The sequence below is a fragment of the Hyperolius riggenbachi genome, chromosome 2, assembly GCF_040937935.1.
Source record: "Hyperolius riggenbachi isolate aHypRig1 chromosome 2, aHypRig1.pri, whole genome shotgun sequence".
NCBI classification, from domain to species: Eukaryota; Metazoa; Chordata; class Amphibia; order Anura; family Hyperoliidae; genus Hyperolius; species Hyperolius riggenbachi.
In genome coordinates, this window is record NC_090647.1 from 99,735,507 (window position 1) to 99,751,458 (window position 15,952).

The 15,952-nt window shown below is 43.0% G+C and overlaps 1 protein-coding gene across 1 annotated transcript in view; it reads right to left on the reverse strand.

Moving 5' to 3' along the window:
* MRPS31 (mitochondrial ribosomal protein S31) overlaps window positions 1-15,952 on the reverse strand; it is a 122,055-nt gene that overhangs the window by 83,423 nt on the left and 22,680 nt on the right. The window contains exon 5 of the mRNA XM_068265036.1: window positions 6,475-6,570. Coding sequence (XP_068121137.1) covers window positions 6,475-6,570 — 96 coding nt within the window. The remainder of the gene's footprint in view (window positions 1-6,474; window positions 6,571-15,952) is intronic.

Consider the following 15,952-nt stretch of genomic DNA (forward strand, 5'->3'; position numbering starts at 1 on the left):
GGAAGCGGTGCCTGGGAGGGATGGAGAGAAGACATGAGTCCGCAGACAGGTGAGCGTGAACTCCACTGCTAACACTCTGCACTGACGCCTTTTACAAACTGATCCGTTCAACGGATCCGTTTTTACACGTGCAAGTGTGAAGCGGGCCAAGGGCTAGTTTCTCAGTGGGAATGTTTTCCCTGTAAAAACCGGAACACAACAGAACAGAAAAATCACATCATACATTATGCAAGCATTGCATACAGGGAATGAAAAGTATGCTTCACTGCCACTTTTAAAGCATGCGATATGCGGTAACGCACTGCAGGGCACTGTGTTGGGATACAGTATTCTGTGGGATCGCATCACTCCAAATGCACTCTTATTGTCACAGACTTACAATTGCAGTGTGACCTTCAGCATTAACACGCCTCTGTTACGTCGCACTGTTGCGACCCCTGTGAACTTAGCCTAAGGTTTACCCTTTACAGAGACTTTGCTGGAGATAATAGATCATTCCTATTTGCAGCGGGCTCTGGTGATAGAGATTGTCAACTGGCTCACAGCATAGGACTTGCTGCAGGTACGGGAAGAATTCTAGGGAAATAACGCAATGTACTGGCTGCCTGAAGAAGATCATTCATATTTTCAGTAAACAGCCCTTGCAAGAGGCGAGTACTGCAGGGAAAACAGTCTGCACAGAAAGACATTTTCACCCATTTAGAGAATTCAGAATACAGCAGCTGTAGTCATCCTGGCATAGAATAGCTGCTAAAAACTGATCAGCCTAATATGGTAGCTAACACAAGACATTAAAGAGAACCCGAGGTGGTACTTGGGGGGGCAGATGGGACACAGAGGCATGATCTCTGCCTCATGACATGCCTCCATGTCTCCACACCGCCGCTCTGCCCCCCCCCCCTTCCCCCCCGCCCCCACTGCAGAGCTATAGTCTTCCGACAGGCAGAGCAGAGCAACGGGAAGATGGCGCCTGAAGCCCTGTACTGGAGACTATTTGTGTCTCCAGTACAGGGCTTCGGGTGCCATCTTCCCGTTGCCCTGGTCTCTGCCTGTCAGCACGGGAGACTGCAGGACGATCGTCCGGGGAGCTGCGCGCCAGAGGCTGGCCGGGAGAGGAGACTTCTGTCAGGTGAGTAAATTCCTTTTTTTGCAGGTGAAATGTTGCCCACATCGTGTTATTTTCTGGTGAAATGTGGCCCACTGCGTTTATTTTCTGGGGGAATGTGGCCCACATTGCGTTATTTTCTGGGGGAATGTGGCCCACATTGCGTTATTTTCTGGGGGAATGTGGCCCACATTGCGTTATTTTTTGGGGGAATGTGGCCCACATTGCGTTATTTTCTGGGGGAATGTGGCCCACATTGCGTTATTTTCTGGGGGAATGTGGCCCACATTGCGTTATTTTCTGGGGGAATGTGGCCCACATTGCGTTTATTTTCTGGGGAAATGTGGCCCACTGCATTTATTTTCTGGGGAAATGTGGCCCACTGCGTTTATTTTCTGGGGAAATGTGGCCCACTGCGTTTATTTTCTGGGGAAATGTGGCCCACTGCGTTTATTTTCTGGGGAAATGTGGCCCACTGCGTTTATTTTCTGGGGAAATGTGGCCCACTGCGTTTATTTTCTGGGGAAATGTGGCCCACTGCGTTTATTTTCTGGGGAAATGTGGCCCACTGCGTTTATTTTCTGGGGAAATGTGGCCCACTGCGTTTATTTTCTGGGGAAATGTGGCCCACTGCGTTTATTTTCTGGGGAAATGTGGCCCACTGCGTTTATTTTCTGGGGAAATGTGGCCCACTGCGTTTATTTTCTGGGGAAATGTGGCCCACTGCGTTTATTTTCTGGGGAAATGTGGCCCACTGCGTTTATTTTCTGGGGAAATGTGGCCCACTGCGTTTATTTTCTGGGGAAATGTGGCCCACTGCGTTTATTTTCTGGGGAAATGTGGCCCACTGCGTTTATTTTCTGGGGAAATGTGGCCCACTGCGTTTATTTTCTGGGGAAATGTGGCCCACTGCGTTTATTTTCTGGTGAAAGGTGGACCACTGTGTTTATTTTCTGGTGAAATGTTGCCCACTGCATTTATTTTCTGCTGAAATGTGGCCCACTGCATTTATTTTCTGCTGAAGTGTTGCCCACATTGTGTTTATTTTCTGGTGTCTGGGGTAACTGTTGCTGCATTTATTATTTAAAGATAACTTAAAGTCAAAAAAAAAAAATGAGATAAACTCACCTGGGGCTTCCCTCAGCCCCCTGCAGTCGATCGGTGCCCTCGCAGCTCCGCTCCGATGCCTCTGGACCCGCCGGCGACGACTTCCGGTCTCGCCGTCACCGGCCGACAGGCATAGGAACGCGAGTGATTGTTCGCGTTCCCAGCCTGTATATCGCCCCCTATGCTGCTATTGCGGCCAGGGGGCTGAGGGAAGCCCCAGGTGAGTTCATCTCATTTTTTTTTTTTTTTTGCCTTTAGGTTCACTTTAATGGTCAGAGTTGGCTATATTTGCTGCTTTGGGGTTACGGCGGGTATACTAATAAATGGCATCACACAGTTTCTGCACACCCATGATGCGAATCCTCGTTTCACCACATCATGGCGGAAACACTGCTTTCTTATGCCTCGCTGTTACATCATTACGTTAGCTCCGCCCATACAATGTCATGGCCACACCCATCCCCCCTTCATTGGCACTCAGTGATAAATAAGTCGATGTTGGGTCGCAGTTTGGGCACTCGGCCTCTGAAAGGTTCGCCATCACTGGTCTAGGGCAAGCCAATGAACTTATCTGTATGTTTTTGAGATGTGGGAGGAAACCGGAGTGCTCTGAGAAAACCAAAGCAGACACAGGAAGAACATACAAACTCCATGCAGATAGTGCTCTGGCTGGGATCTGAATAAGGACCCCAGCATTGCAAGGAGAGAGTGCAATCCACTACACTACCCGTTCATGTAATCCCGCTGTGAAGGAGGCTGAACATGAGGTGCCTCTAGGTGGCCACACCTAGCAATTCCTTTATTTTTATTTATTTTATTTATTTTTATTTTTTTGATTCGAGCATTCCAATCTAATTTTCCAATTGATCGGAAGCTTTGATCAGAAACTTCAAAGTAATACACATTTTTGAGATTGCTGCAATTTCAGTATAAAAGATCGTAAACTCCGAAAACATTGGTTGGTTAGAAAAATCAAGAGGAAAAAAAAGGGAATAAAGTTTGGTATGTACTGAATAGTTACATACAATTTTTTCTGGTTAAATACAATTTCACAATCCATCACACACCATACAGTTCTTGATAAAATTGGTCTGAATTTTCCATCATGTCCAATCTCAAAGAAAAACAAAAAAAAACAAGAAATTTGATCCGATTCCTCAACTGAAAACAAATAAAAACTTTCTTTTGGGATAACCAATCGTATTTATCGAATTGGTGTAAAATTAGATCTTTTAATGGTATGGTGCGTGGCCACCTTTTTTTTTTATTACCTCACCCAGGAATATGAGTACACCAAAACCGCTAGCAGATCTACAAAACGCTAGCGGTTTTGGGTGCGGAGTACGCAATAAAGGCGCAGTGCACACCGAGCGGATTTGGATGCGATCCGCCGGTCGCATCCGCCTGTTAATCCGTTTGGCTATTGTATTTCAATGTGCTGGTGCACACCGGCGGTTTGAGGTTTTTTGCAAACCGCAAACGCACAGCAGGAGGCACGTTTGCGGTTTGCTAAAAAACCTCAAACCGCCGGTGTGCACCATCCCATTCAAATACATTAGCCAAGCAGATTTTCAGGCGGATGCGGCCGGCGGATCCGCTCGGTGTGCACTGGGCCTTATTGCAGAACTCAGGAGGGCCAGATATAGAGAGTAGTGATGGTCAAGTAGATGCAAATAACTTCAAGTTGATGCAAATTTATGCACAGTTTTTGCAAATTTATGCAGCTTGAAAATGAACCCATCAATTTTTACCTCAGCAGGATTTGATTGGTTCATTTTCAAGCTTCATAAATTTGCATAAAAATGTGCATACATTTGCATCAACTCGAAGTTATTTGCATCTACTTGACCATCACCAATACAGAGGACACTACAGCTGTGCAGGTGAAGTGACCAGTGCTGTCACATCTACCCTTTCTGAACACTGTGCACTGCAGAGTAATAGAAACGTTGTAAAGGTGCCCATACACTTGCTCGATTTCCCGCCGATAGACAGCAGATTTAATCACTGTGATCGAATCTGCTGTGAAATCGATGCGCAAATGCTGACCGATCGACAGATTTCCATCCGAAATCGATCGATCCCGTCGATCTGTCCGCGTGGAAAATTTTGCTTGTACAGCACCTTCTACTGTTTACACTTCCCCCAACAGGAAGTAAAGTGAATCTGGAGCCCAGAGTGGAGAAGAGACAGCGGAAGGAGGGGGACTTGCGCCAACCGGATCAGGTAATGTATGCAGGGGACAGCGGCGGCAGCTCCAAGGATTGTTAATTCATTTCATAGTAAAATTGATTCAAAATCTGTTTGCAGTGTAGGCAGCCAATAGATCCCTCTGATCAGATTCGATCACAGAGGGATCTATCTGCTGGTCGATCTGGTGGCAATCCTTTAGGAAGAATAGGACATGTCTACACAAGGGATCACTGTAGTGCAGGTAACCATATTATGCAGTTAGGGCCCTTTTCCACTAGCAATCGCTAATCAAAAACACCGGTGATTGAGATTTTTACTTAATTTTGTTACGCGACTGTAATTTTTCATACGCAATGCATTTGCATTGCAGAATCGCTCTCAAATATCGCTCCAGAAAGTGAGTGCACTTCACGGAAAATCGAATCGCGGTAGTGGAAAATACCTACCATGATTCCTAAGTTAAATAGCAACCCTATCGATTTAAAAATCACTCGCGTTTTGCGATTTGATTGCAATCGCCTGCAGTGGAAAAGGGCCTTTACTGAAGTAATCATTACCCAGAATTTCTGTGTCTAAGCAGAACAGGAGCCTCAAGCAAAGACATCCCTGTAAGCTAAAGCAATAGAAGACAACAGAATTGGAGGGATAAGCAAACATAACATGGTCACACTCTATTAGTTCTTCCTACATAATATATAAAACTGGATTTGCTTTGGCTCGTTGTATTCTTATGGTGGCCATACATGGTACAATTTTTTCATACAATCTTACCATTTCTATGTAGTATAAGGGTAAATTAGGGGAATATACTGAAAGGATAATTTAGGCAGTTCCCTTATATTACATATAAATGGTAAGATTGTATGAAAAAATTGTACCATGTATGGCCACCTTTAGAGTCAGTAAAAAAAACCTGTGTGTGTATTAAAGCGGTTTAAAACTGTGACAAAATTTTCAACAAAAATGTGTTTTCCTACTTTTTATAACCCATACAATTATCATATTTGCTTTTGTGCACAATTATTGTTATTCATTTAGATATTATAACTTCCCAAAGTTCAGTTAATTTACTTTGAAAGCTGCTGGTGCATTTTATTTATAACTGTTGTCATTCTGTTTTAAAAGCTGCCAGCAGTTATTTCTCATCTGTTTTTCACCCCAGGACTCATCAGCTGAAGTCCAGCACAGCCAGAGAATGTTTACATAAATGTATCAAGTAAAGAATGTGTACACAAGATAAGATTATAAGCAGTTTGGCTGCAGGTTCTCCCTGCAGAAGAAAGAGTCAGCCCTGTGATGTAACCCTTTGAATGCTGTTTTACTAAAACAAAAAAAACATTGTGATAAGGCTCATACACACATCAGACTATAGTCTTTGGAAAATGAAAGATCACAGACCAATCTTACCACCCTTCATGTAGTATGAGAGCCATTCCTACACAGTCTATTCTATACAGCTGAACTCCCCATCAGACAGAAATCTTTGCAAGATGCTGCACACACAGATGCTGTACAGACACAAAAGATCAGTATCTGCAAAAGATCTGTTCCTGCCAAAATCCATTCCTGCAAATTGCAATGATAGTCTATGAGATCTGCAGATCATCATACACACATGATTTAACTGACATTCATTTGCAGATCAAGCAATCATCCGCAGATCTGAAAATCCATCCAGGTGGATCTGATCTGCAGATGAATGTCAGTTAAATCATGTGTGTAGGATGATCTGCAGATCTCATAGACTATCATTGCAATTTGCAGGAATGGATTTTTGGCAGGAACAGATCTTTTGCAGATACAGATATTTTGAGTGTGTGCAGCATGTTTGTGTGCAGCATCTTGCAAAGATTTCTGTCTGATGGGGAGTTCAGCTCAATAGAATAGACTGTGTAGAGTATGGCTCTCATACTACATGAAGGGTGGTAAGATTGGTCTGTGATCTTTCATTTTCCAAAGACTATAGTCTGATGTGTGTATGCTCCTTTAGTATATTGTATGCTGTAAATAATCTTTTAGAGCAAAGAAGAAATTCTGGGTTATATTCCGCTTAAGGAAGAAAGGAATACCTTTTAACTGTGACTTGGTTTCTCATCACTTTCAATTCTGCTTCCCACGAGGACCTCTGCGACCGATTCTCAACTTTCATTCCTGAGATCACGTCGCTAAAAAGAAGTTAAACAGATCAAGTGATCAATAATTGATTGAAAGATTGATGAGACAGATTGTGAATAACACCACACAAACATATACACACACACATATATACAGTGGAGGAAATAATTATTTGACCCCTCACTGATTTTGTAAGTTTGTCCAATGACAAAGAAATGAACAGTCTCAGAACAGTATCATTTAAATGGTAGGTTTATTTTAACAGTGGCAGATAGCACATCAAAAGGAAAATCGAAAAAATAACCTTAAAGAGAACCCGAGGTGGGTTTGAAGAATATTATCTGCATACAGAGGCTGGATCTGCCTATACAGCCCAGCCTCTGTTGCTATCCCAAACCCCCCTAAGTTCCCCCTGCACTATGCAATCCCTCATAAATCACAGCCATGCTGCTGACAAACAGCTTGTCAGAGCTGGCTGTGTTTATCTCTAAAGTGTCAGTCTGCTGCTCTCCCCGCCTCCTGCAGAACTCCAGTCCCCGCCTGCATCCCTCCCCTCCCTGCTGATTAGAGGGAAGGGACGGGGGCAGGGACCGGAGCTATGTAGAAGGCGGGGGAGCAGCTGAGACTGACACTACAGATGTAAACAGAGCCTCACAGCACGCTGTGATTTATGAGGGATTGCAGAGTGCAGGGGGACCTTAGTGGGGTTTGGGATAGCAACAGAGGCTGGGCTGCATAGGCAGATCCAGCCTCTGTATGCAGATAACATTCTTTAAACACACCTCGGGTTCTCTTTAAATAAAAGATAGCAACTGATTTGCATTTCATTGAGGGAAATACGTTTTTGAACCCCTACCAACCATTAAGAGTTCTGGCTACCACAAAGTGGTTAGACACTTCTACTCAATTAGTCACCCTCATTAAGGACACCTGTCTTAACTAGTCACCTGTATAAAAGACACCTGTCCACAGAATCAAACAATTAAGCAGACTCCAAACTCTCCAACATGGGAAAGACCAAAGAGCTGTCCAAGGATGTCAGAGACAAAATTGTAGACCTGCACAAGGCTGGAATGGGCTACAAAACCATTAGAAAGAAGCTGGGAGAGAAGGTGACAACTGTTGGTGCGATTGTTCGAAAATGGAAGGAGCACAAAATGACCATCAATCGACCTCGCTCTGGGGCTCCACGCAAGATCTCACCTCGTGGGGTGTCAATGGTTCTGAGAAAGGTGAAAAAGCATCCTAGAACTACACGGGAGGAGTTAGTGAATGACCTCAAATGAGCAGGGACCACAGTCACCAAGAAAACCATTGGAAACACATTACACCGCAATGGATTAAAATCCTGCAGGGCTCGCAAGGTCCCCCTGCTCAAGAAGGCACATGTGCAGGCCCGTCTGAAGTTTGACAATGAACACCTGAATGATTCTGTGAGTGACTGGGAGAAGGTGCTGTGGTCTGATGAGACCAAAATAGAGCTCTTTGGCATTAACTCAACTCGCTGTGTTTGGAGGAAGAAAAATGCTGCCTATGACCCCCAAAACACCATCCCCACCGTCAAGCATGGGGGTGGAAACATTTTGCTTTGGGGGTGTTTTTCTGCTAAGGGCACAGGACAACTTAATCGCATTAACGGGAAAATGGTCGGAGCCATGTATCGTGAAATCCTGAACGACAACCTCCTTCCCTCTGCCAGGAAACTGAAAATGGGTCGTGGATGGGTGTTCCAGCACGACAATGACCCAAAACATACAGCAAAGGCAACAAAGGAGTGGCTCAAGAAGAAGCACATTAAGGTCATGGAGTGGCCTAGTCAGTCTCCGGACCTTAATCCAATAGAAAACCTAAGGAGGGAGCTCAAGCTCAGAGTTGCACAGAGACAGCCTCGAAACCTTAGGGATTTAGAGATGATCTGCAAAGAGGGGTGGACCAACATTCCTCCTAAAATGTGTGCAAACTTGGTCATCAATTACAAGAAACGTTTGACCTCTGTGCTTGCAAACAAGAGTTTTTCTACTAAGTATTAAGTCTTTTATTGTTAGAGGGTTCAAAAACGTATTTCCCTCAATGAAATGCAAATCAGTTGCTATCTTTTATTTAAGGTTATTTTTTCGATTTTCCTTTTGATGTGCTATCTGCCACTGTTAAAATAAACCTACCATTGAAATGATACTGTTCTGAGACTTTTCATTTCTTTGTCATTGGACAAACTTACAAAATCAGTGAGGGGTCAAATAATTATTTCCTCCACTGTACATACATGTTCCCTTGTAGCCAATTAGTCCACCCCCTCCCATGAACGATCGCTGCAGTAGTCAACTGCAGCGATCCTTCATTTGTCCCCCTCCGTGCACAAATCATTGAAAAAATTCCACCAGCAAGCAGCCTCTCTCACCTTACCTTGTTTCTGCAACTATCCTGAAGCCTGAGCCTTTGTTACCCGATCTGCATTCAGCCGCGTAATGCCGGTTACCCGGGCCCCGGCTTGATGTCATCAAGCCGGGACTCGGGTAGTCGGCAATACGCGGCTAAATGCAAAGCGGGGATCGGAGGCTCGGGCTTCAGGATAGTCGTAGGAACGAGGTAAGGTGAGTGAGGCTGCTTGCTGGTGGATTTTTTTTAATGATTTGTGCAAGGAGGGGGCTGCCTGATGGGGGGGGGGGGTGGAGGACATCTGGCTATCGATTCTTGGGGTGGGGGTAGGATATGTAAAGGGGGGTGGTAAACTGACTGGGGGACATCTGGGTACCCGAGGGGAGGGGGGGGATTTGATAATATGGCACATCTGGGCACCTGGGGGGCCATAACTTAATACTGGGGGCACATTTGGCTATAATGGGGGGGCACTGGCATTGTTTAAAAGGAAAAAAATATGGCAGCTTCCACATCACTCGCACCTTAGGCCACTACAGCTTTAAAGAGACACTGAAGCGGGAAAAAAAATATGATATAATGAATTGGTTGTGTACTATGAATAATTACTAGAAGATTAGCAGCAAAGAAAATATTCTCATACTTTTATTTTCAGGTATATAGTGTTTTTTCTAACATTGCATCATTCTCTAATATGTGCACATTACACAACACTCAGCATTCAAAATGATTCTTTCAGAGCAGTCTGTGGACTAATGACCTCTCCTCTGGCAGAGGAAAAGTAAACAGTTCACTTACAGTTGAGATAATAAAAGTCAGATAACAGCCCTCTCCACGACTAACTTAGAGATTAATGGCTTTTTTGCATAGAGATAACAACTGGAGTTTCTTAGCTCTTCCTGTACTGGAAACAATTAGACTGATGTATCTGATCTTAATGTTTTATTTCTTAGCTGTACTACACATACAAATCATCATAATTTTTTTTCCGCTTCAGTGTCTCTTTAAGGGCTTGCTGCAGGGCCGTGCAACTGAGCACACAAGTGTTTACCCCCCCCCCCCTTTCCTGGCCTCCAACAGAGCTTTCTGTTGGTGGGCTCTGATCGCTTTCCCAATGTTTATTTTTTTGCATATTTATCTATTTATTTATTGTTAATTAAATATACCTATTTCTTTTATTATTTTTTTTTATCCCTCCCTCGATACCCCTGCCAGCCAATCAATGCGATCGGCTGTCACGGGCATCAGCCCATGAGAGCCGATCGTTCTCCTGCCTCCCAGGGGGACAGAGCTGCCGTAGGTTGCAGCGCTGTACCATGTGAATAGAAGGTGGTTTCGCCGCCTAACAGTCTCCTAGCGGCAATCGCCGCTGGGAGGCTGATGACGGAGCGGAGCGCTGTCTTCCAACGGCATGCACGATCCCCTGCAATCTCTGCCCCAGGACTTTACACAAATTAGCGTTGAGCGGTCCTGGGGCTGCCACCGCGTTCACGCCAATTGGCCTGGAGCGGTCAGCTAGAGGTTAAAGTGACACTGAAGTGGAAAAAACATATACTGAATTGTATGTGTAGTATGGGTAATTAATAGAACATTAGTAGCAAAGAAAATAATGTGATTTTTATTTTCAGTTATATAGCTTTATTTAGAACATTGCATCATTCTGTAATATTTGCAGTTTACAAACTATACTCTGCATTTTAACAACTTCAGCCCCAGTCGTTTTCACTTTATGCATCCGAGCAATGTTCACCTCCCATTCATTAGCCTATAACTTTATCACTACTTATCACAATGAACTGATCTATATCTTGTTTTTTCCGCCACCAATTAGGCTTTCTTTGGGTGGTACATTTTGCTAAGAGCTGCCTTACTGTAAATCCATTTTAGTAGTGAGAATAAGAAAACAACGGAAAAAATTCATTATTTCTCAGTTTTCGGCCATTATAGTTTTAAAATAATACATGCCTCCATAATTAAAACCCACATATTTTATTTGCCCATTTGTCCCGGTTATTACACCATTTAAATTATGTCCCTATCACAATGTATGGCGACAATATTTTATTTGGAAATAAAAATGAATTCCGTTTTGCATCAATCATTATTTACAAGCTTACTGTATAATAAATATAAAAAAAAATAGAAATATTTCATCTTTACATAGATATTTAAAAAGTTTAGACCCTTAGGCCCGGTTCACATTAGCGTTCCCTGTCCGGATTTGCTGGGCCGGATTCAGACCGTATACTGTACAAACGGAACGTACGTTCCGCATAGCAATGCAAAGGCTATGCGGACGTTCACACACGTCCGTTCCGTACAGTACGGAGCCGGACCGGATCCGGACTATGGAGGTTTTTCCAACATGCGCTATTTTTCGGTCCGGATCATCCGGCCCACGCACCCGGACCGGAGCCTGACTGCACCATCCGGAAATAGAAAGCAATGGGAAACGGAAGCACAGAACACACTGGCTACAAACACCTGACGTTCTACCCCACTTCCTATGCGTATTCTAGCGGCCATTTTGGATGGGGACACATGGGAAGCATTTTGGAGTGGAGCAGCAGTGACCTTAACGTGCTGGAGCTGTTTGGCAGTATGTCGGAGGTGGAGGTGAGGCCTAAACAGCGGAGGACCTGATTCCACAGGTGCACCTTCTGCTGACCTACCAGACCCCAAAATTTGTATTTATTTGTACTCTCTTTTGCCAAACAGATCCGGATCGCAGCCTGATGTACACCTGATGCAACCCGACCGGATAACCTGATCGGATCCGGATCAGAACCGTACAGTTCCGATCCAGATCCGGTCAGGTTATCCGGTCCGTTTGGCAGAGAAACGCAAGTGTGAACAGGGCCTTAGGTAAATATTTGTGGGGGTTTTTTTATTGTAATGTTTTGGTTTTTTTTTTATTATTAAAAAACATTTTATATGTGTATTTTTGGGAGGGTGGGATGTAAATAGTAATTTTTTTAATGTAAATATGTTTATTTTTTTTTTTTTTATATATAGATGTAGTTTTACTTTTTGGCCACAAGATGGCAACCTTAGGTTTGTTTACATGACGTCACTCCAAGCGTAACATGTACGCTTAGAGGGACATAGGAGGCAGAAAAAGCAAGGCTTCCGAGAAAAGCTGTCGCTTTTTCTGCGGGGGAGAGGAATCAGTGATCGGGCACCATGGCCCCATTCATTGATTCCTGGGCTTCCTGGGCTAATGATCCGCGGCCGGGAGCGCGCGTGCACACGTGTGATCGGCAGCGGGACCGCACATGGCCTCCTGGATGTAGCTCTACGTCCAGGAGGACAAAGTAGTTAAATCATGAAACAGAGCAGAGCTAATGACACTTTGAAATTCTCTGCAGTAAAATCTTATCTGTAGTTGTCTTTCATTGTTTCTTTGAAGTATAAGTGCTTCAGAAAATAGCATTACTCTCTGACTAAATTAGTCAGAGATCTCAGAGAAGCTCTTTTGCATAGATAACCAGTGAAGTTTCTTAACTCTTCCTGTACTGGAAACGCTATGAGACTCTTTTCTTTGCTACTAATGTTCTATTTCTTAGCTGTACTACGCATACAATTCATTATCTCATAAGTTTATTTTCACTTCAGATTCCCTTTAAGTTCTTCACTTGCCACCAACATAAATGATTCCTGACTTGGGGCGGATGACTCACATAAAAAAAAAACACCTTTATCTTACCTGCTAAGATATTCAAAAGGGGATTTGAAAAAAGCGGAGAGCCCCTTTAAACTCCTCAGCCCCAGCTATGCGACGCTGTAGACACAACACTAGGGCTGTGGTCTCCAATACACTCGATCCTTTGACAACAAGGACTGCAAGATCTGTTCTCATTAGCGTATCCAGGGGACACAGACCACACAAAAAAAGATCAGGATGCATCTGTGATGTGGTTGGCATTCCACACTGCATGAATCAGCACAGAAGCTGCATTCTCCATTACAGACAGCTGGATCCAGGCAAGTCCAGGGTCACACTGTGTTCCCTTAATAAACTTGTCTGTCTGAGATTTCTGCAGCCGTGAAACACATTTATACCGAATGACAGCTCGGATATAAATTCAGAGCCTGATTGGACACTGCCGAGACACTTTACATGCAAGGCTTTTTCAATAAATGAGGCCCTTACATTGTTCTACCGCCACTCTCAAAAAGGTGTTGGGCCAAATGTAACTTCTGCACTGGAATAAGGCTGTTTTGTAAGAATGTTGACAAGGCTCACTTTAATATTTTCCTTATTTTAAAGAGACATTTAAATACTGACATCTTACATAGGAGCATAGGAAAACCAGCCCAGAAATGTGAACTTGAATCCAAAATGATCATAATATGGGCAATGCTATGGACTATAAAACAACAGTGACACCTAGTGGTGGAAATGAACACAAATAATTACCAATACAGGTAGTCCCCGGTTAAAGAGACACTGAAGCGAAAAAAAAATGATGATATTATGATTTGTATGTGTAGCACAGCTAAGAAATAAAACATTAAGATCAGATACATCAGTGTAATTGTTTCCAGTACAGGAAGAGTTGAGAAACTCCAGTTGTTATCTCTATGCAAACAAGCCATTAAGCTCTCCGACCAAGTTAGTCCTGGAGAGGGCTGTTATCTGACTTTTATTATCTCAACTGTAATTGAACTGTTTACTTTTCCTCTGCTAGAGGAGATGTCATTAGTTTACAGACTGCTCTGAAAGAATCATTTTGAATGCTGAGTGTTGTGTAATGTGCACATATTATAGAATGATGCAATGTTAGAAAAAACACTATATACCTGAAAATAAAAGTATGAGAATATTTTCTTTACTGCTAATCTTCTAGTAATTATTCATAGTACACAACCAATTCACTATATCATATATTTTTTTTCGCTTCAGTGTCTCTTTAACTAACGAGATAGGGACTGTAGGTTCGTTCTTAACCTGTATCTGTTCTTAAGTTGGAACATTGTCTCTGTCCCCTGTACATCTTCTGCTTATTTGCAGTGGCAACTGACACAGAGGAGAGGTTAAATTACAACTTGTGATAAGACACAAATGAGGGGGAATTAAACAGGCTAAACTCTCAAAATACATACAGGGTGCATTTCTCTATGTTTTCCTTCTGACCTGTGCTAGAGTCCAGTAAAGGGAGGGAGACACCGAGAGCCCAATATAGTGTAGTATGTACTGGCAGTATAGTGTAGGTGAACAAAATGTAAGAGTGATACTCACAAGTCAGGGTTACCTTCCAGGTAACCACTGTATAGGCAGGTGGGGAGATTAAACCTGTCCCCACTCAGGATTAAGAAGTCGCTCTCTGTAGATTAGAAGAAAGGGGCCAATTCCCCTCCACCAGGTGTGGACACAGTATTGTAAGCAATGTAACAGAGGCGCCAAAAGTATAAAAATAGATAAAATGTTTAAAAGACAGGGAGGTAATGGGTGGACTTACCTCCCTGATGCAGACACAGGTAAAAGTCGGGTTTTCGACAAAATAACGTTTTATTTATATACTCCAATATTTTGCAACGCGTTTCGTGGGCTCAACCCACTTCATCAGGCTATAAATAGGAGCAATCAAACACTGTGAACAGCTTCAGTCAGCTTAGCGCTGACTGAAGCTGTTCACAGTGTTTGATTGCTCCTATTTATAGCCTGATGAAGTGGGTTGAGCCCACGAAACGCGTTGCAAAATATTGGAGTATATAAATAAAACGTTATTTTGTCGAAAACCCGACTTTTACCTGTGTCTGCATCAGGGAGGTAAGTCCACCCATTACCTCCCTGTCTTTTAAACATTTTATCTATTTTTATACTTTTGGCGCCTCTGTTACATTGCTTACAATACTGTGCAAGAGTCCAGGTCCACTTTAACCAGAAAAAAAATCCTGACCATGCAGGTTACTTTTACACTTCCTTATACACTAGTAAACATTTGTCTGGCCTTTGTCTTCATTTACCACTTCACCACAAAGGGGTTATTCCCCTTATGGACCGGAGCCATTTTTCCCCTGTCAGCTCTCCCCACTTTCATTCGCCAATAAGTTTATCATTACTTATCACACCTTAATGATCTAGATCTTGGGGGGGGGGGGGGTGGGGGGGCACAAATTAGGCTTTTGGGGGGTAATATTTGTATCCAGCAATTACTTTACTTTCTAAGCACTTTAAAAGGGGAAAAACAAGGGAAAAAATGAAATATACACTATCCAATTCCATCCCCTAGTTTTAAAATAAGCAATACTACTGTAAAGAAAACCCACACATTTTATCTGCCCATTTGTCCCTGTTATTACAACATTTAAATTATGTAGCTAGTACAATGTATGGTGACAATAAATTATTTTAAAATAAAGGTGCATTTATTTTTCTGTTTTGTGTTTTTTGTGCCTGATCAATAATTACAAGCCCTTATTTGCAAAAATAACAGTAATATACCCTCATTGCATAGATAGCAAAAAAACAAAAAAAAAAAGCTGAGTCCCTAAGGTAACTACTTATGTAATTTTTTTAAATGCTGTCAACTGTTTTACCTTGGTAATTATGGTGGGCAGGGGAGGAGGGGGGAGGAAGGGTTACAGCCACTTTGATTGGCTCAGGGAACACATGTTCCTGTTCACCAATTACAAATGTGTCAGTCTTGGCAGGTGCAAGTGGTGGGAGCGTGCAGGCATGTGACCAGTGGCAGTGGGAGCGAAGCATTAAAATGTCCTGTTGCCATTAAGAGCGTCAAACATGAAGTTTTAATGTGTCTAGTATACAGTGAGTGGTTAAGTTCAATTACCGTATTTCAACAATAAAGACCATCTTCAGCCAAAAAAAATGAATGAATGGCAACACATATATGTAGTCTATGCACTGTGTACAGTTAGATGAACATATACAGTTTACATCGGGTACATCATAGTGGATAGAACAGACTAACATTTATATCTGTAAGTAGCACTTATTCCTCCTGAAGCCCTGCTAAAGCATTGTGCCTTCATCTTCAGCCTGGTTAACTCCTCTGCCCCTCCCTCCCCTGCTGTCTGCCTGCCTGGATCAAA